Consider the following 22,878-nt stretch of genomic DNA (forward strand, 5'->3'; position numbering starts at 1 on the left):
GAGAGTTTAGAAAACAGAAGATGGGAATAATGCTTGTGTTATATGAAACAGAAAACATCACAATCACGATATTATTTCACAGGATTTGGAATCTCAGAAAATTTAAAATCCCTCATTCAAGAGGAAACTTCAAGTTCTACCACGATTCAACAATGGATGTTATTTTTCTATAATGCCCAAAGTGTGCTGGGCAATTTACAAACAAAGAAAAGGAGACACAGTTCCTACCCCGGGGGTTTGTGATCTCAACAATGTAGTGTGGCAGCAACTGTTCTACACCGGGGGAGGAGGGGGCACTCCTGCTCATTATTGACGTGATTATTAATGCCCCCTCCAGGAGGACAATATCACCCCCAAAAAGATAAAAGCTAAGCCTTAGTGCAAGAAACCTACTTTTGTTATTAAGTGCTGATTCACATACATATAAATACATTATTTAATTGAATCAGTTTCTAAACTGATCTAAATAAACGAATGCAATTTCCTTGTGTGGACATTCTTAAATCGGTTTAGAAACTGGATGAGTTAAATCAGTTGATATTTGTATATGTAGTCTTGGCCTAATATTTTTCTGTTTTTCCATTCTGCCTCAAATCCTCCCGTTGAGGAAAATCACTGAGAAAGCTGTAAGAGACCAACACCTCAACTCTTCTAGCTTCCTACATCCCTGTCTGACTTTAGTCCTGGACAGGACAAGGCAATTGCATATTGGCCAACATTTTCAAACTTGAGTGCCTAAAACTAGACACCTGATTCCACACTAGGCACTTAAATGTGGATTTAGATGCACTCCTTTAAATACTCAATTTTGAAAACACTGGCTTTATTTCTTTTGCTGATGACCTTCTGTTGATGTACAATAGTCCATGATGATTCTGTTAGATCTTTCAACAGCTTCTGACACAGCTGATCACAAAGTGCTGTTGATTTGTCTTCAACTCCTTTTAGCAGCAGATGGGTGTGACAGGTTCGGTCACAGAGACCTCCTTGGGACTGTCACCTGATGTGTTGAGACTACCTCCGAGCCCATGTTCTCTGCCAGTTTGGGCCTCCAGAACCCTGCCTTGTTGAGCCAGGCATGCCAGTTTGCTCCAACACAGACCCAGGGTCTGAACCACGCGCCCCAAAGCTGCAGACTTAACTGAAAACAACTTAAGAAGTGCTCCTGTCTCCAGCACCAGACACTCAGCTCCCAATGGGATCCAAACCTCAAATTAATCCATTTTACTCTGTATAAAGGTTATACAGGGTAAACTCAAATTGTCCACCCTCTATAACACTGACAGAGAGATATGCACAGCTGTTTGCTCCCCCAGGTATTACTTACTTACTCTGGGTTAATTAATAAGCAAAAGTGATTTTATTAAGTATAAAAAGTAGGATTTAAGTGGTTCCAAGTAATAACAGACAGAACAAAGTAAATTACCAAGCAAAATAAAACAACACACACAAGTCTAAGCCTAATACATTAAGAAACTGATTACAGATAGGTTTCAGAGTAACAGCCGTGTTAGTCTGTATTCACAAAAAGAAAAGGAGTACTTGTGGTACCTTAGAGACTAACCAATTTATTTGAGCATAAGCTTTCGTGAGCTACAGCTCACTTCGTTGGATGCATACTGTGGAAAGATAAAATCTCACCCTGAGAGATGTTCCAATAAGCTTATTTCACAGACTGGACTCCTTCCTAGTCTGGGCCCTATCCTTTTCCCTGGTACATTTCTTGTTAGCTCCAGCTCAGATGGTAACTAGGGGATTTCTCATGACTGGAACCTCCTTTGTTCTGTTCCACCCCCTTATATAGCTTTGGCACAAGGCAGGAATCTTTTGTCTCTCTGGATCCACATCCCTCCTTCTAAATGGAAAAGCACCAGGTTTATGATGGATTCCAGTACCAGATGACATGGTCACACGTCCTGTGAGACCCCGCCAAGCCTTCATTCTTCCGGGCCTGACTCACAAGAAGGCTTGCAAGTAAGCAGAGCCATTTACAACCAGTTGTCGTAGTTGATGGGAGCCATCAAGATTCCAAACCACCATTAATGGCCCACACCTTGCATAATTACAATAGGACCTCAGAGTTATATTTTATATTTCTAGTTTCAGATACAAGAATGATACATTTATACAAATAGGATGACCACACTCAGTAGATTATAAGTTTTGTAATGATACCTTACAAGACATCTTTTTCATGAAGCATATTCCAGTTACATTATATTCACACTCATTAGCATATTTTCATAAAATCACATGGAGTGCAATGTCACAATGGGATTGATTTATTGTTGCTCTATTCATTTCTTCATGAGAAGACCCAAATGGTTGTGACGGGCAACTGCTCGTTTTCCCGTATGGCTATCGCATGCAGGCGTCTATAGGTTTCAGGGGTACTGGCTTGAAGCAGGAATAACCATCCAATACATGGTTTCCGCTTTCAGTGCTGCAACTATAAAAACTGTTCCAGCACTCCTGAAAGGTTCCATTTATTACTCAGTTTCTGGTCAATGAGTATATGGATGCTGCTTGGCAAGATGGTGAGGTTTGGGGCTTCAGAGCCATTTGCTTATTATATTCAGCTCCACGTCTGTCTTCTCATTAAATCTGGATTCCTTTCTTTTCCAAGCATGCTAGTGAAGTTAGGGTCCTGGATGAAGGCTAGATGGCTTGTCTGGATAGATCTGAAGATAGAGGGGATACTGGTGGCAGAGTAGGTTGATTTAAATCACTTTAAATCCCAAATTTTAATCATGATTTAAATCAGCAAGCAGGATACCTTGATTTAAAATAACCAATTAAAATCTTGTTTTGCATTTATACTTTTTAGCTATTTTCCTAAAGAAAAGTTGATTCTCATTACCTTTGGTAACCATTAAAACATGTTTTTGATAGCCTGAACCAGTCTTGTACCATCTGCATTTGACCCTGGAGACTGCAACTTTTCATCTCTATTCTGGTTTCCTGGCACCATTCAAAAGCTTCTCAAAGGGCAGAATGCAGTACCTGCCTCTTAAGTAAACAACTGCATTCTCCACTGGTACCCAGTCTGTTTCCAGGTACAAGTCTAGATACTGGTTATGTAAGAAGCACTGACTTTGGTATTTGGCTAGCTCAGAGCTTGCCTTTCCCCTATATCTTTTGCAGCAGTTGAATTCTAGGGAGCAAATGGTAGGACATTCTGAAATTTTTTGCTTTTTGTGGCTAGCCAGAAACTAAGTTTGGTGAGAGTTATATTGTGGTGATGATGATGGATTCAAAAAAAGCATATTCTACATGAGGTGATTTTTTTCATATGTTAGGACTCTGCAAATACTTACATATGTGCTTATCTTTGAGCATCTGACTAGCCCTACCAAAGTTAATGGGACTAATTTATGTGCTTAAATTAAATTTGTGCTTAAGTATTTGCTAGATCAGGGCATTAAATTGTTCTTTTCCCCCATACAACTCCACAACCAGTTACAGCTCTTCCACAATAGGTTTGTGTGTCTTGCACTGAGAACCACCACATTATCTGCACATAGTTGCCTATGCAACTGAACACTGCAAAGAAATTACTGTCTTTGGTGTGCAATAGGAAAATACAAGTTTCACCATACTGTATAATGGCATTCACATTTTAAAAACAGGGCTGGTGACTGAACATTTGACTCTATGGCAAGACATCAGAATCTATATCTAGGAGCATTCATGGAACAGAATCTAGAAAATTAACAGAATGTATTTTGATTCTTCCCCTTCCCATACAAGGTGTCCTAAAAAAAACAACAACCCCAAAACCCCCAACCACTCAACTTCTCGGGCAAGGTAATTCTACCCAGTATCCAGCATCAACCCCACTTTACTGTGTCACCTTGATACAAATCAGTGGTCAAGCTTCCATGTCTTCACTTGCCTAGTATGCCACTGCCATCTTTCTTAGGCCTGGTCTATGCAGAGTTTTTGTATCAGTATAACTATGTCACTTAGGAGAATGCAATATAATTGCATTATTGCAATCCTATAATTGCACCAGGTACAATCCCTAGTGTGATGTTGCTAAACTGGTATGCATGTGGTTGTACCAAGATAATTTATGCCCATATGCAAAGGGAAATAAGATGCATAGGTAGGAGCACACATGTACCAGTATAACTATGTCCACACTTGGAGCTGTACCACTTTATACCAGTATAATTAAAATGGTACAACTTGTGTGTGCAAGAAATAAAAATATTCTGTAGAAGGTCAGCAAGAACACTCAGAAAGCACAATCATTAGCACACTGCTTAGTATTATTAGATGTACTGCAGAAAATGTTTGCAGGGTAAATTTTATATTTGAAAAATATTTATTGTTGCATTTATTTGTAAATTCTATGTGAATGACGTACTCTGGGGGGGGGGGGGGGGATGACACAAAAAACCCACTGCTCCATGTGTACCAAAAAGAGACTTAGACTACAGTAACTCCTCACTTAAAGTCGTCCTGGGAAACGTTTCGTTGCTGATCAATTAGGGAACATGCTCATTTATAGTTGCGCAATGCTCCCTTATAACGTCGTCATTTGGCAGCCGCTTGCTTTGTCCACTGCTTGCAGGAAGAGCAGCCCGTTGGAGCTAGCTGGTGGGGGCTTGGAACCAGGGTGGACCCGCAGCCCCCCTGTCAGCTCTCCGCTGCCCTAAGTTCCCTGTGTGGCAGCCGCCCAGGAGACTATCAATTGCCAGGCAGTTCAGCTGTCCCTCCCCCCACTGCCATGTGCTGCTCCTGCCCTCTGCCTTAGAGCTGCTCCCAGGAGCCTGCTGCTTGCTGTGCAGGGGCGGGGAAGAGGGGGATTAATGTCAGGGTGCCCCCCCCCTCAGGGCATCCCCCTTACCCCATCTCCATAGAGTGTGTGTTGGGGGGGAAGACAACAGGACTCAGGACGGAGGGAGCTTGCTGGCAACAGCTGCTCTCTCAACTTTCTGATCTACTTAAAAAGGCAGTGTACATAGAGTGGGGTCAGGATACTTAAAGGGGCAATGCACATCTCTCTCTCTCACACAGGGTGTCTCTCTCTGTCTGCCATGCTGTCTCCCCTCCCTCCATTCATGTTGCCTTGTAGAGTGTGAGGCTACATGAACAACGTATTAACCCCTGAGGGCTCAGCTAAGTGCTAGTTCATCATTTAGCAGTAAGGCATTCCCTGGGAAATACCCCACCATCTTCCACCCTCTGATTTCACCACCTCAACCAAGCTTCACAATCATCATCGCTGTGTACAGTATTAAACTGTTTATTTAAAACTTATACTGTGTGTGTGTGTGTGTGTGTGTGTGTGTGAGATACAGTATTTTGTCTGGTGAAAAAAATTTCCCTGGAACCTAACTCTCCCCCCCGCCCCTACATTAATTCTTATGGGGAAATTGGATTCACTTAACATCGTTTCACGTACAGTTGCATTTTTCAGGAACATAACTACAATGTTAAGCGAGGAGTTACTGTACTTAAACCAACTAGAATTATACTATACTTGGTGAACTATACTTGTTCACTATACTACTATACTTGGTGAACAACAAGAATAAGAGGGGAGAATAAGAAAAGCACTAATCCATGCAGCCTACTATGCTGACAGGATTATGGAGTTAAACCTACTTGAAGCTCAACACCCAGCATTGACTAGGTGGTTTCAGATTCTAATGTGCCACTGTGGCTCAATGAGTAGCATTTTTATCTCTAGGTCAGGTGGTCATGAGTTCAAGGACCTGGGTTCAGACCTAATGTTGCCAGAACAAGACAGTTTGCTGGCATCTAGAAGTGCTATTCTTCAGATGATATGCAAACCAAGATCACATCTGTCCATCTTTGGTGAATGTCCAAATGGAAGTTAAAGATCTGTTGGCCCTTTCTGAAAAGAATACAGAGATAACCCTGAAGTCCAGCTTTTCCATTTCTCAGTAAAATAGGATGCAATGCCCAAGGAAGTGTTTGAACTACTGCCGGTGTTTGCTTGTTCAAACACAGTACTATCAATATCCAGCTCAGTGTCTTGTACAGCACTTTGGAATCATCCATTTATGATTTATTTTCCATTGCAAGTCACACAAATGCCATGTTACACTTAAACACTTTAGGATACTTCCCACTGAGTCTGGGATATTTTAGAAAGTCAAAGTTCACTTATATTTTGATTTCCTGAGATCAAAATGATGGAATATGCACAACAAAACAGAAAGAGAAAACACATATAACCACATGCTTGCAATATGAGAGAGCAAACACCACTGTAGGAACATTTAATTTTGCATTTGCTGACTTTTTTCTGGTTTACCCTGAATTTTAATGTTTCAGTCTCATCTATTTTGCATTTAATTTTCTTTTATATTTTAGTTCAGAAGTATCTTAGTTGTCAAACAGCAACCATTCTTGCTTGACTGCATTTTTGCTATGCAAGCTGGAGAGGGAAAAAATTAAATTTAATACAAGACAGGGCTTCCCAATGAAGCTGTATAGTGTCTGCTTATAGAACCTTAATTGCTATACACAAACTCAGTATTATTCAAAGAAATAATTGTATTTTAAAAAACACTTTTTTGGATAACTACTGATACACAATTCAAGAGGGCAATTGGTGTTTAACAGCAAGAAAGAAGACATTGTCCCCTTCCTATATCTCCCTGAGAGTACCTGGGAGCAATGCAGACAGTTATTAATGACTATGGACCTGAAAAGTTCTTTTCTGTTTTTTATTATCCTGCTGGAGTTGCCACCACACTTGTTTGATGTTAAAGAAAAATTCTTAGAAAAATTAAAGTAAGTTAAACTGAAAACATATCAGTGCTAAAAGACCAGACGAGATAGTCACCTGATGGTTTCTTCCTGATACAGCGAGCTGACAACTGGGCCTCCAAACCCAGTTTTTCCTTCCTTTCCTCTCTTCTCTGGTGTCTGAAAGAAAAAATTGGTAGAGTGACATGGCTTTCAGACTCAGTCTGCTTCATGCTGTCACTTTGTTTTTTAAGGGCATGGAGGGGAATGATTCTTTAGGATCCTTCCTCTCACTTCCCTACAATCATGCTCAAATGCTTCACATATCTGTTACATCTCAGGGCTCCAAAAATCAATCAATGCTATTCTGAGCACAGTCCAGAGGGAGTCTCCAGAGAGGCACAACAAGGCACCTTCTCTCTCCCTCCCTCCTCACAAGAACGAGTCCACTGCCTGCACAGCGCGCTCAGTCTCGGCCACTTAGGACCAAAGTGCTAATCCTTTGGGAGGCAGCATAATGTCATGTTACTAGACTGAAAAGCTCACCTTTATTAATCTATTTAATATAGATTTACATTAAATTTTATAATGGGTTGCATTTCCAAGTGATTTACTCCAAAGAACTCTAGGATTCTCAATGATTTCTACCATGACAGAAAAGAACAATTAGAATACTGACGAGTCCGGTGGGGAAGTGAGGAAACAGACTGACAGAGCGAGATGGGTACCCAGAAGTCACTTACTACAGGAGAGGCCCAACAAGGAAAATAACAGCACACCACTGGCCAGCACGTACAACCTCCAGCTTTAACATTTCCAGCACATCATTAATGATCTACAACCTATCCTGGAAAATGATCCCTCACTCTCAGAGACCTTGGGAGGCAGGCCAAGTCCTCGCTTACAGACAGCCCCCCAAGCTGAAGCAAATACTCGCCAGCAAATACTCACTACACATCACACCACAGAAACACTAACCCAGGAACCAATCCCTGTAACAAACCCCGTTGCCTACTCTGTCCCCAGATTTACTCTAGCAACACCATCAGAGGACCCAACCACAACAGCCACACCATCAGGAGCTCATTCACCTGCATATCTATCAATATGCCATCATGTGCCAGCCATGCCCCTCTGCCATGCACATTGGCTAAACCGGACAGTCTCTACATAAAAAAATAAATGGACACAAATCAGACATCAGGAATGGTAACATACAAAAACCAGTAGGAGAACACTTCAATCACTCTGGACATTCAACAACAGATTTAAAAGTAGCCATCCTTCAACAACAAAACAAAAAAGCTTATGCCCAAATAAATCTGTTAGTCTTTAAGTCTCTAAATCTGTTAGTGCCACCGGACTCCTTGTTGTTTTTGTGGATACAGACTAACACAGCTCCCCTTTGATAATTAGAATACTGATAGCTCAATATATAGTCTATGGCCTACACTTCAAAAATGACTAGTGATTTTGGGTACCCAATTTTAGACACTTTGAAGTAGCCTGATTTTCAAAAGGTTCTCTGAAAATCAGGTCCTTTTAGAGGCCATAGAACCGCATCCACCCACTCCTGTAATGGACCCTTAACCTCTGGCTGAGTTACTGTAGTCCTCAAATCATTAAAGATTTCAAGTTACAGAGAATCTACCATTTACACTAGTTTAAACCTGCAATTGACCTGTACTCCATGCTGCAGAAGGCGGTGAAAACCCCCCATGGTCTCTGGCAATCTGACCCATGGGAAAATTCCTTCTGACCCCAAATATGGCGATCGGTTAGACCCCGAGTATGTGGGCAAGACCCACCAGGAAAATACCTGGGAAAGAATTCTCTGTAGTAACTCAAAGCCCTCCCCAGCTAGTGTCCCATCACTGGCCATTGGATATATTTGCTGTTAGTAGTCAATCGGCTACATGCCACTGTAGGAGTCTCATCATACCATCCCCTCCATAAACTTATCAAGCTCAGTCTTGAAGCCAGTTAGGTTTTTTTGCCCCCACTGAAGTTCCAGAACTTCACTCCTCTGATGGTTAGAAACCTTCACCTACTTTCGAGCCTAAACTTGTTGATGGCCAGTTTATAACCATTTGTTTTTGTGTCCTCATTGGCACTTAATTTAATAACTCTGCTTTCTCTCTGGTATTTATCCCTCTGATGTATTTATAAAGAGCAATCATATCTCCCCTCAGCCTTCTTTTGGTTAGGCTAACCAAGCCACACTCTTTGAGCCTCCTCTCCTAAGGTAGGTTTTCCATTCCTCAGATCATCCTAGTAGTCCTCCTCTGTACCTGTTCCAAATTCAATTCATCTTTCTGAAACACGAGAGACCAGGACTGCACACAGTATTCCAGATGGGTTCTCACCACTGCCCTGTGTAATGCTATTAATACTTCCCTGTCTCTACTGGAAATACCTTGCCTGATGCATCCTAGAACTTCATTAGCCTTTTTCATGGCCGCATCATATTGGTAGGTCACAGTCATCTTGTGATCAACAAATACTCTTAAGTCTTTCTCTTCCTCTGTCATTTCCAATTGATACATCCCCAGCTTACAGCAAAAATTCTTGTTGTTAGTCCCTAAATGCATGACCTTTCACTTTGTACTATTAAATTTTATCCCGTTTACAAGGTCATCCAGATCTTCTTGTATGATATTTTGGTCTTCCTCTGTATTGGCAAAACCACCTAACTTTGTGTCATCCGCAAATTTTATTAGCGCACATTCACTTTTTGTGCCACGGTCAGTAATAAAAATGTTAAATAAAATTGGTCCCAAGACCGGTCCCTGAGGAACTCCACTAATAACCTGCCTCCAGCCTGACAGTTCATCTTTCAGTATGACCTCTTGTAGTCTCTCCTTTAAGCAGTTCCTTATACACCTTTCAATTTTCATATTAATCCCCATTTTCTCCAATTTAACTAATAATTTCCCATGTGGAACTGTATCAAATGTCTTACTGAGATCCGGGTAGATTAGATCTACTGCATTTCCTTTGTCTAAAAAATCAGTTATCTTCTCAAAGAAGGAGATCAAGTTGGTCTGGCACAATCTACCTTTTGCAAAACCATGTTGTATTTTACCCCAATTACCATTAAGCTCTATGTCCTTAACTACTTCCTCTTTCAAAATTTGTTCCAAGACCTTGCATACAATTGAGGTCAAACTAACAGGCCCTGTAGTTTCTCAGATCATGTTTTTTCCATTTCTTAAAAAACAGGAACTATATTAGCAATTCTCCAGTCATCGGGTGCAACGCCTGAGTTTACAGATTCATTTACAGACACAGGCCTAGAATACCCCTGGTCAGGGTTCTATTTGCTACCCAAGATCCATAAACCTGGAAATTCTGGACGCCCCACCATCTCAGGCTTTGGCACCCTGACAGCAGGATTATCTGGCTATGTGGACTCTCTCCTCAGGCCCTACGCTACCAGCACTCCCAGCTACACCACTGACTTCCTGAGGAAACTACAATCCATCGGTGATCTTCCAGAAAACACCATCCTGGCCACTATGGATGTAGAAGCCCTCTACACCAACATTCCACACAAAGATGGACTACAGGCTATCAGGAACAGTATCCCCAATAATGTCATGGCAAACCTGGTGGCTGACCTTTGTGACTTTGTCCTCAACCACAACTATTTCACATTTGGGGACAATATATACCTTCAAGTCAGCGGCACTGCTATGGGTACCCGCATGGCCTCATAGTATGCCAACATTTTTATGGCCGACTTAGAACAACGCTTCCTTAGCTCTCGTCCCCTAACGCCCCTACTCTACTTGCACTACATTGATGACATCTTCATCGTCTGGACCCATGGAAAAGAAGCCCTTGAGGAATTCCACCATGATTTCAACAATTTCCATCCCAACATCAACCTCAGCCTAGACCAATACACACAAGCAATCCATTTCCTGGACACTACTGTGCTAATAAGCGATGGTCACATAACCACCACCCTATACCGAAAACCTACTGACTGCTGTACTTACCTACATGCCTCCAGCTTCCATCTAGGACACACCACAGGATCCATCGTCTATAGCCAAGCTCTAAGATACAACCGCATTTGCTCTAATCCTTCAGACAGAGACAAACACCTACAAAATCTCTATCAAGCATTCTTAAAACTACAATACCCACCTGCTGAAGTGAAAAAACTGACGGACAGAGCCAGAAGCATACCCAGAAGTCACCTACTACAGGACAGGCCCAACAAAGAAAATAACAGAATGCCACTAGCTGTCACCTTCAGCCCACAACTAAAACTTCCCCAGCACATCATCAAAGATTTACAACCTATCCTGAAAAATGATCCCTCACTCTCACAGATCTTGGGAGACAGACCAGTCCTCGCATACAGACAGCCCCAGAACCTGAAGCAAATACTCTCCAGCAACCACACACCAAAAACACTAACCCAGGAACCTATCGTTGCAACAAAGCCCGATGCCAACTCTGTCCACATATTTATTCAAGTGACACCATCATAGGACCTAATCACATTAGCCATGCCATCAGGGGCTCATTCACCTGCACATCTACCAATATGCCATCACGTGCCAGCAAAGCCCCTCTGCCATGTACTTTGGCCAAACCGGACAGTCTCTACGCAAAAGAATAAATGGACACAAATCTGACATCAGGAATCAGAACATTCAAAAACCGGTAGGAAAACACTTCAACCTCTCTGGCCACTCAGTAACAGATTTAAAGGTGGCAATTTTGCAACAGAAAAGCTTCAAAAACAGATTCTAACGAGAAACTGCTGAGCTTGAATTAATATGCAAACTAGATACCATTAACTTGGGTTTGAATAGAGACTGGGAGTGGCTGGGTCATTACGCATATTGAGTCTATTTCCCCATGTTAAGTATCCTCACGCCTTCTTGTCAACTGTCTAAATGGGCCATCTTGATGATCACTACAAAAGTTTTTTTTCCTGCTGATAATAGCTCATCTTAATTAATTAGCCTCTTACTCCACCTTTTCATGTTCTCTGTATGTATGTTAGATATATCGATATATATATATCTTCTTACTACATGTGCCATTCTATGCATCCAATAAAGTGGGCTGTAGCCCACGAAAGCTTATGCTCAAATAAATGTGTTAGTCTCCAAGGTGCCACAAGTATTCCTGGTCTTTTTATCAAAAAATAAAAATTCTGAAACACAAAGGTTTCCTTACCTCTACCGCTACCAGCACCTGACATTATTTGAAATGAAATTTTAAAAAATCTAATTGACTTTTAATTATATGTTTACTCTCTGCATTTCTCTCAACACAGACTAGTCAGTAACTCCCCGCTTAATGTTGTAGTTATGTTCCTGAAAAATCCTACTTTAAGCGAAATGATGTTAAGCGAATCCAATTTCCCCATAAGAATTAATGTAAATGGTGGGGTTAGGTTCCAGGGAAAAAAATTTTGCCAGACAAAATACATATTATATATATACATACATACATATACACACACACACAGTATGTGTTTAAAACAAACACAGCAATGATGCTTGTGAAACTTGGTTGAGGTGGTGGAGTCAGACGGTAGGATATTTCCCAGGGAATGCCTTACTGATAAATAATGAACTAGCACTTGGCTGAGCCCTCAAGGGTTAACACATTGTTGTTAATATACCCTCACACTCTAGAAGGCAGCACCAATGGAGGGAGCGTGGCAGAGAGAGACAGACACACACACCCTGTGTGAGAGAGAGAGACAGGCATTGCCCCTTTGCGTATGCTGATCCCACTCTAAGTTCTCTGCCTTTTTAAGTAGTTCAGCAAGTTGAGGCAGCAGCTGCTGCCAGCACGCTCCCTCCATCCTAAGCCCTGTCGTGTGTCCCCCCCGCTCTATGGAGAAGGGGTAAAGGAGCAGGGAGAGGGGAACACCATGACATTAGCACCCCTCTTCCACCCCCCCCCCCTTAGACAGCAAGCAGGAGGCTCACTCCAAGGCAGAGGGCAGGAGCAGCACATGGCAGTGGGGGGAGGGACAGCTGAACTGCCCGGCAATTGATAGCATGCTGGGTGGATGCCGCACAGGGGACTTAGGGGAGCGGGGAACTGATAGGGGGGCTGTGGGTCCACCCTGGTTCCAAGCCCCCACCAGCTAGCTCCAATGGGCTGTTCTTTCTGAAAACAGTGGACAAAGCCGGTGGCTGCCAAACAACGTTATAAGGGAGCATTGCGCAACTTTAAACGAGCATGTTCCCTAATTCGTCAGCAACTTAACAACAAGAAGTGAGGAGTTAGTGTAAATGGCAAGGAAGCATTTCCATTGGCTTTTGGTTTGTAAAAGGCTATTTTCACTAAACTTACATTTTGGGTCAAATTTCACTCAACATTAAGCTAACTCCCACTTATATGAATAGTCCCATTAATGGTAAGAGGAAGTTGCACCATTATTCCTCGAATTTCTAATATGGAGAAAACACTGCAGAGTGAACACATACAATTAACAAACGGAAGCTTCTCTGATTTTCACTACAGATGTTCAAGAGACATTTTCTCCTAAATTCTTTCCTGTCATTTGTTATCCAGCTACAGCTGTCATCATGTTTGCACATTGTTAAAAACTGCCTAGCCAATGTATTGTACACACATATAGTAAGTGACAGTCTCTGCCTGAAAGGTGTTTTAACACTGTGTGTAAGCCCAAGTCCTGGTATGAGGCTAGACCCTCCGACATTCTAGACCAGACATGAGAATGCTACTAACAAGGGACACTAATCTGTACAGCATTTACTATCCATTGTTTTAAAAAGGACAAAAATTTAAATTTTTTAAAGTGTTTTTAATTTTTAAAGTGTTCCAAATTCAGAATAAACCACAAAACTCTTAGCTCCCAGTACTCCAATGTCAACATGGTATCTAGAAACCTGCACCCTGGAAGAGTTATAAGAAACCAGCTACACAATCAGTATGTTTAAGATTATTTATATTTCTCTGTTGGTGGCATTTGTTCCTGCTTAGTAAGTAGTGATCATTATAATGTATTTTGCCAATCCTTTTTATGGCCTCAGTTCAGCAGGGCACTTAAGCATGTACCCAACTTTCACACATATAGATAGTTCCATTGATTTTAATGGGAATACTTGTTTTAAAGCAAAAAGAACAAGGAGTACTTGTAGCATCTCAGAGACTAACAATGACAGCCCACGAAAGCTTACGCTCAAATAAATTTGTTAGTCTCTAACGTGCCACAAGTACTCCTTGTTCTTTTTGCTGATACAGACTAACACGGCTACCACTCTGAAACTTGTGTTTAAGGTTACTCTCATGCTTAAGAACCTTGCTGAACCATGGTATTATTTTCTTAAGGCTGGCTCTGAAGTACGGAATTCTGCTACCTTCCTTTAATATGTTTCACAAAGATATATTCCCTCTGGACTTGTAAAGTTTTAAAGGATTGGTACATAAAACACGGTGGTGTTAATGATTATCCTTGTTCCAAGATAGCTAGAGGGCTGTTCACCCTCCATGGACTGGTTTAACGTGCAAACACAGTTGAATGACTAGTCCTTTTTTAAACACATTTTTCTTATCCAATTGTGCAAATAACTAATAAAATTTAAGAATGCATTTTAGACCACGGTTTGCAATGTTCCATATGGGAGGTGATCTTATTTTGTAATAATTAATTATCTTCAGTACCACAGTCCTAGCAGATCCTCTCTTCTTCTATGCTCCCCTAACTGCTGCTTGAAGAGTATTTACTTTTGCTGTTACCATTTATCACTTCATCCCTTTTCTATTCTAATTACCATACCAGTATGGGGTTCCCCCCTTAATAGTTGTAAGAGTCCCTGAGTCCAGTTTTGCAAACCATTTTCCATCTTTCTCTGAAGTGTTGTTTGATGCTTTGTATGAAGGAAGAAGCTACACAAACGTATATTGCTTTTTGGGGGGGAGGCGGGGGGGGGGGGGAAATCTGTGAATACCTAGTAACTACAAAATAACATGAAATGTGCATTAATATGTTCTCTCTCGTCTGTCCCAAATTGTAAACCCCATTATTTATTCTGGATTCTCAAGTGTCAACAACATTACAATAAGAAAAACACATATGAAGATGAAAACTTTCATTCACATTTAAAAACATTCACCCAAGATATGTGTGTGTGTGTGTGTGTGAGATGAAAATTGGTCAGGAGGATCTTGTCATAATCGTAAATTAAAGTATACAGTGCTGTTTCTGCAAGGATCTCCATCACCAGCACACCTTAAATCTGGTCTTTGACCAAAGAATATAGCTGGCTTTGGTGATTCAGTGGAAGGTAGCTTCAAAATCATGGAATCTGAGTAGGGGCTCTGAAAACTATTGTATGTCAAGCAGTGCTCCCCAGAATTAGAATAGCAAGGTGACACAAAACATCATTTCCCCAAATGGAAAGATCTTAGCCTCTTTACAGCAAAACGCCCCTCTTAAAAAGTCTTCCACACAAAACCTTGTATCCATATACCATCCAATTACTTCCACACTAATAAGGATGAAAATTAATTTCAACTCATCTGCTAAATTAGTGCAAGAGCCATTTCTACAACGAGATGCATAAAAGACAGCAATCATTTGTCCATGTTTTTCGGAAGGAATCAAGAAAAAAAAAAAAAAAGTGACTCCTATAGCAGGTTTGCTTCTTTCCACAAAGCTTTTCTGCTTACTGCAGTCACACTCACAAAACGCTTTAGAAAACACATGATCTTTTTACAAATTATGCCTTAGAAAATTCCTTGGGCCAAATGAATTACATTTGCAACCCCAGAGAAGCCAATGGAGTTATACCACAGATTAATTTGGCACAAAGGGTAGCAATTCATCAGGAAACTAAATTGTAAAGGCTTTCTTATACATGTGAGAGTTAGAGCCTCAATTTGTTTAAGTTTATTCCTAGAATAGTTTGGGAAGTAGGGACAAACCAATATGTAGCCCAAAAATATTCAGTGCATAACTCATGAACTTTATTTGTCCCTTCATATCACATGAAGGAAAAAGTATATGAACCATATATGAAGGTAAAAAACTAAGGAAGAGTCCTACCCAGAGTACTTAAACATAGTTCTATTCTGCACAGAGATAAAAACAGCACTTTGGGGTTCCATATTTATTGTCTCTAGATTTCTAAAAAATATATGCTGAGTTTGCAAAAAAAAAAAAAAAAGTTTTTTTCCTGACTGACAGCTCTATTACCAAGATGGGTTCTTTTTATTCTACACATCACAGCCTTCCTGACAACGCTGTACCCCCGGCCATTATCTCTCACTATCTCCCATGGAAGCCAATGAGATTTACACAATTCAAACTTTGTGCATTGGTAATTTTTTCATGTATGAAGCACTACAGGTATATATGGAACTATACAGTTATTTAAAAGATAACATGGTCCCAGACCTAGAAAGCCTGCAATCTAAATTCCATCCAGACAAAAAATCCCCACAACAGTTGGAAACAGGTCATGACCACAAAAGCCATAATGAGTGGAACAGCAATACAATAAAGGGATGGAAAGGTGGGGAGATTGTTACACTTGAGTTAGTAGTTAAAAAGATATGGGAAATATGAGAGTTTGAAACAGCAAAGGAGAAAGCTTAGCAGACAGCACTTGTGTCACAAGCATGGAGGGGGGCACAGAGAGGAGACAAAAGAGATGCTTTTGGGGTGCACTGAAATTTACACTTTCATTCTGAACTCTTGTACATTGCTCCCTAGCTGCCTTAAGTATCTGCCTTAGCTTTGAATTCAGTTTCGCCTTCACGTCTTGGCAAGTCAAAGGACAGCTCAAGCTGGATTCTTTCTGCCGTTTGCACCTGCCTGCATCTCTCCAAACCAGCAAGGCGCTTTGTGCTACAACAGGGATTGATTCCCAAGGTAGGGAAAGCAGTGTTCTCATGGCCACCTTCCCTCCAGGTTCCTTTACTGATGGGCAGCACTGAGTTCCTACAGGGACTCCACTGGAGCCCTTTTGGCAGAAGCTATAGCACAGCTTCTCCGAATCAGCACATCCACCACTCACCCTTTCAATGCAACACTCTCCTCCTGGAAAGTGTTTAATTTATGCACGTGTTAAAAGAGGTTATACATCCCCTGCCCCACATGGCATGTACACACACGGCCATCCTTAACTCCACTAAGCAGATAAACTATCACCGTAGAACACGTGCTAAGTATCAAGAAATCCAGAAGCAAAGCAAGTGCTTTCTTGGACCATAAAGACAGCAACCTGTCCTCATTCTTCCCTCAGTACACTGTATTGGTCAATAAAAGACCAGCTTGATTCAAGGGGCAATCAGACCTTGACTGGCTGTCACTGATGATGCTTTTCCAGAGGACTGCAGGCCTGACAGTCTCATTCTGAATGGAATGGAAATATAAGGACTAATATTTGCTAACATCATCAATTCATTTTTCTCTACTCCCCCTTACTCCTTTATATGTGATGTCAAGATGTATACCTTTACATTGTTGTCAGCCATAAAAGAGGTGTCATGTGTCCCAGTTCAGAGGTTAACATACGACAGACACATTAAAAACCCCGTCAAACACCTCACTGACAATTTCAGCTCCATCTTCTCTTCAAAGAGACAGCAGCTCAAACCCAGTTAAAAGCTTCAACAACATGAAAGTCTAATCATGATTGAAAGATGAGAGCTAAAGAGTATGGCTTTATCTAGGGCTGTCAATTAATCGCAGTTAACTCGTGATTAACTCAAAAAATTAATCATGATTAATCGCAGTTTTAATCGCACTGTTAAACAATGGAATACCAACTGAAATTTAGTAAATATTGTGGACTTTTTTCTACATTTTCAAATCTATTGATTTCAATTACAACACAGAATACAAAGTGTACACTGTTCACTTCATATTATTTTTATTACAAATATTTGCACTGTAAAAATGATAAACAAAAGAAATAGCGTACACCTCATACAAGTACTGTAATGCAATCTCTATCGTGAAAGTGCAACTTACAAATGTAGATTTTTTTTGTTACATAACTGCACTCAAAACCAAAACAAACTTACAGCCTGTAAGTGCACTCAGTCCTACTTCTTATTCAGCCAATTGCTAAGACAAACAAGTTTGTTTACATTTACGGGAGATAATGCTGCCCACTTCTGATTTACATCACCTGAAAGTGAGAACAGGAGTTTGCATGGCACTTTTGTAGCCAGTCTTGCAAGGTATTTAAGTACCAGATATGCTAAACATTCATATGCCCCTTCATGCTTCCGCCACCATTCCAGAGGACATGCTTCCATGCTGATGATGCTTGTTAGAAAAATGCATTAATTAAATTTTGACTGAACTCCTTGGGGGAGAATAATATGTCTCCTGCTCTTTTACACCTGCATTCTGCCATGAATTTCATATTATAGCAGTCTCAGATGATGACCCAGCACACGTTGTTTGTTTTAAGAACACTTTCATGCAGATTTGACAAAAGGCAAAGAAGATACCAATGTAAGATTTCAAAAGACAGCTACAGCCCTCGACCCAAAGTTTAAGAATCTGAAGTGCCTTCCAAAACCTGAGAGGCATGAGGTGTGGAGCATGCTTTCAGAAGTCTTAAAAAAGCAACACTTTGATGCAGAAACTTCAGAACCTGAAGCACCAAAAAAGAAAATCAACCTTTTGCCGGTAGCATCCGACTCAGATGATGAAAGTGAACATGCATCAATCTGCACTGCTTTGGACAGTTATCAAGCAGAACCCATCATCAGCAAAGACACGTGTCCTTTGGAATGGTGGTTGAAGATGAAGGGACATATGAATCTTTAGCACTTCTGGCACGTAATTATCTTGCGGCACCGGCTACAACAGTGCCATGCGAACTCCTGTTCTCACTTTCAGGTGACATTACAAACAAGAAGTGGGGAGCATTATCTCCTGCAAATGTAAACAAACTTGTTTGTCTGAGTGACTGGCTGAACAAGAAGTAGGACTGAGTGGACTTGTAGGCTCTAAAGTTTTACATTGTTTTATTTTTTAATGCAGGTTTTTTGGTACGTAATTCTACATTTGTAAATTCATCTTACATGATAAAGAGATTGCATTACAGTACTTGTATGAGGTGAATTGAAAAATACTCTTTCTTTTGTTTTTTACAACACAAATATTTGTAATAAAAAATAAATAAAAAGTGATCACTGTACTCTTTGTATTCTGTGTTGTAACTGAAATCAATATTTGAAAATATAGAAAATATTCACAAATATTTAAATAAATGGTATTCTATTATTGTTTAACAATGTGATTAATCATGATTAATTTTTTTAATCGCTTGACAGCCCTAGTTTTATCATGCTAAGCATTCTGTAAAAGGAAGAACAAATTACATATTACACAGACATACATAGAGTCTGTCTGAGGGGCCCTGGATTTCAGAGCTTACTTTCTCCCTGAAAAAACATCCATTTGCTGACTTTAAGAGCACGCAATAAAGCTCACTTATCTTTCTGAGCTTTTGGAGAGTGGGATAAGAGTTAGTGTCTTCCAGCAGAATATGGGGTAGTGTTAAGTGGTAATTCTTTGTTGGTCAACCCTAGTTACAGGGCGAGGATAAACTGCTGGGATTTGTTATTTTTGTGTGGATTAAACAAAAAAAATCATCAATAGAGCTGAGAGTTTGGGATAAGCACTTTTTATTTGGATGTACATTTTTAAAAGAACAAAAAACAGACATACACACATAACAAGGTGGTAGTTTCTAGGGCTCTATACAGGAATTCAGGTGCCTTCTGCTGACTCAGGGTAAACTCAAATGTAAACTCTCCATAAAGATGCAAAATAATTGCTGCTCAACCACTCTGAGGTTAGATTGAACCTCACTGGGCACAACTCATCTAGGAGTAAAAGAGGGGTCAGAGCCTTTCTCTGAGACTGGAATAGGGACAGAGAAATCCTAGCAATAGCCTAGGTTAGGGAGAAAGCTTTGGCTCAAGTTTATTTACTTTTATTGTAATCTGAGCTACTTGTAAAGCCACATCCCAGGAAGGAGTTAATGCTATGGTCTAACCTTTGTTCAGGACACAAGGGGAACTCTGCCTGCTCACAACACATATGTATAATATGTATGTACATATACATACCTCAGCGTAAGGGGAACAGACTAGATGACCCCTCCAGGTCCCTTTCAGCCCTACATTTATATGACTGTGGTGGTGATAAATTGCATTTAGCATGTGCCTTTGATTGCCTCACCTGCACTCTACCCAGTAATATGTCTCCACCACAACTACGTCTAACATCACAAATCCCTGAATGGCTTCTAACGTACACTTTAAAAAAAGAAAAAAAAAGAAAAAAAGAACCTGCTAGATGTTTCCTGTTTCTTCTCCCAAAATGGTAAAACCCCTCCTCTCTCCAAAATTAACCCGGCTTAATGCTCTAAACAGTCAATATTCAATCCTGCACCAGTGGTATGTTTAAAGGGCCAAAATCATGTGGGTTTACAGGGCTAAAAATGGGAGCTTTACATAACTGAAAAGGGGGGATTCCCAGCTTTCAGGTAGGACACAACAATTGCCTTTACCCCTGGAAGGTCCCAGGATATCAATCTTGCAAACTCAAGACGTTTCCTAGTGCAAAAGAAGCTATTTTAGGTGACATTTAGAGAGCTATTTAATGTATTTGCTTTCCATTGTTCTCTCTCTGAGCCCTATACTACTGGACTCTCAATAACCAAAGGTACCTGGGCTCTACAAGGAGAATAAGCCCCAAATTTAAAAAACTGGAACTAAAACCTTGCTTTCTAAAATAGTTTCTGTAGCATACAGAATATGTGATGCTGTGGCATTAAGATTTTATCAGCACTTATTTTGGATGAACTGCATAATTCACCTGTGGCCTCATCACTTGCCAGCTGTGGCCATCCCACACTCTTGCTGATAAAACCTTTATACCACAGATTATACATATATTCATAATACTATGTAATATCTCCATCCACCAATCCAGGCTCATTTTAGGACTCAGTATTGCAGCTGTAAGACAACTGTTCTTTAATTCACACCTCAACTAAGTATACTACAAAAACTGCATTGAAATGATAAAATCTCCTGATTGAAATTTAAACCTGTTCCTAGTGGGGTATTAGTGATGTCCAAACAAGAACAAAGTTTAATGGCTATTGAAGACTACTTTGTACTAGACACAATAAAAAGACTGCAAAGCCCCCGAAACAAGTAACTGGGCTCTTGCTAGCATAGGTGCCGGAACTAGGAATGCTGGGGATGCAGCAAAACCCCCCGGCTTGAAGTGGTTTCCATCAAAAACAGAGTTTACAGTTTTGTTCAATGACTCTCAGCATCCCACTACACAAATTGTTCCAGCACCTCTGCTTGCTGATGTGTACTGGAAGGCTTGAAGGAGTACAAAGCCTTTAGAAGTCATGTTGGTTGGTGTAACCAGCCTGGAAGATGAAGCATAGATCAGGGAAATGACAGGCAAGATCCACTGTTGCATTATACCACAGACTTTGAAATCTAATTATATTTTTTACATGGGAGAAATTATGCAATCCCTACGTTCATAAGAGTGACGGACAAAGAGAGCTGGGGCATCTGCTAAAGGGAGACTGAGAAGGAAGCCTGTATTGAAAAAATGAACACACTGTCAAGAATTTTGTGCAGTGATTATCAGTACTAAAAATTATAACATGATGGATATTAAAACAACAAGGTTACAGGACAGGAAGCTAAGCCAAGTGACAGCTCCCATGCTGCTGAGTAAGTTTCTGTACCCTATAGTATTTTTTCCTCTAAATCAGTGGTTCTCAAAGCCGGTCCGCCACTTGTTCAGGGTAAGCCCCTGGCAGGCCGGACCCGTTTGTTTACCTGCTGCGCCCACAGGTTCGGCCAATCGTGGCTCCCACTGGCCGCGCGCAGTTCACCGCTCCAGGCCAATGAGGGCTGCGGGAAGGGCGGCCAGCACGTCCCTTGGCCCGCGCCGCTTCCCTAAATGACAAACTTTATTTGAATATACAAACATAGATGCAGTCTCTTTGACAGACTGCACCACACTTCAATATATGGAGTGACATCCTGACTCCATTTAATTCAATGGGACCAGCATTTTACCTTGTGAGTCTTACCCAGTGTTTACCAGGGAGCCACAAGTGTTTCTGTGGGCTGCATTCTCTGTAAAACTTAGGAATGTAGAGACCATACCTTATGTCTTGAAGGCATCAAATGTGAATGCTCTTTAATTTCTCCTAGATCTTCTTTCAGTTTCTGTTTGTGCCTCTGGTTCTTAAAATCTCTCACCCTCTCAGGTAATCCTGTGGCATCAGTATCCAGATACACGCCAATATCAGAGGCTTTCAGGAGTCTATTTTCCTATCCACTCAGAGTGGATTTACATGTATAACCCACATTAGCAATAATGGTAGTCCATGACATTACCCTACACCAATTTTTCAATGCACTGATTGAGGAATTCCACAATGTTGATATCTGGAGCTTTGCTCTAAAGGATGATTCTTTGGCATGCACCATTTGGTGGGAAGGGTAGGGGAGAGATTATTAGAGTCACAAAGCCACAGAGGAAAAGGCTCTGCATCCTTTCATCCTCCTTAAAATATATGTGGGGATGATCAGTAGTTTTAGTCCCACCAGTCTCAATTGCTATGATAGGAGATAAGATGACAGGCTAACTTCTTAGGTCTGGCATTATAACATTAAAAGTAAAACCTTGAAGTGAGCTGACTGAATCATAGGAAGCTGGTATAGTTTCAAGATGCAGGAGAGTTTATGGAACATATTTCACAGATTTAAATCCAGTAAGGGGACCTTTAAACCTGCTTCACTTCCTTCTATCATTACACAATGCTCTGACATACCTGGACACAACTTGAGAAAGAAAGGATTGTTAGAGAGGCAGCATAAACATGTAAACCCACCTAAAGTTTTAGACACTCCCTCCCTCCCTCCGTGTCATGGCCTGGCTGTCCCCCTGGGAAGGGAACTTGGGCAGACACTAATTGTATTTGACAGCAGCAATTACACGCAAGGCTGGAGATTAGAAGCCCGTTAATTGTGTGTGCTGTAATTGCTGCCGTCTTTTCCTTTACTAGTTAAGGCCAGTGCCAGGAGAGTCAATGGGAGGAGGGTAATGCAGGTGGTCCAGGGACC

The 22,878-nt window shown here is 40.9% G+C and overlaps 1 protein-coding gene across 2 annotated transcripts in view; it reads right to left on the bottom strand.

The window, feature by feature from the left end:
* ACBD6 (acyl-CoA binding domain containing 6) overlaps positions 1-22,878 on the bottom strand; it is a 140,716-nt gene that overhangs the window by 82,329 nt on the left and 35,509 nt on the right. For both annotated transcript variants that reach the window (XM_084637765.1, XM_084637766.1), the window contains exon 4: positions 6,827-6,909. In XM_084637765.1, coding sequence (XP_084493891.1) covers positions 6,827-6,909 — 83 coding nt within the window. The remainder of the gene's footprint in view (positions 1-6,826; positions 6,910-22,878) is intronic.

The sequence above is a fragment of the Lepidochelys olivacea genome (genome assembly GCF_965140295.1).
Source record: "Lepidochelys olivacea isolate rLepOli2 genome assembly, chromosome: 8".
In the NCBI taxonomy this organism is placed as follows: Eukaryota; Metazoa; Chordata; order Testudines; family Cheloniidae; genus Lepidochelys; species Lepidochelys olivacea.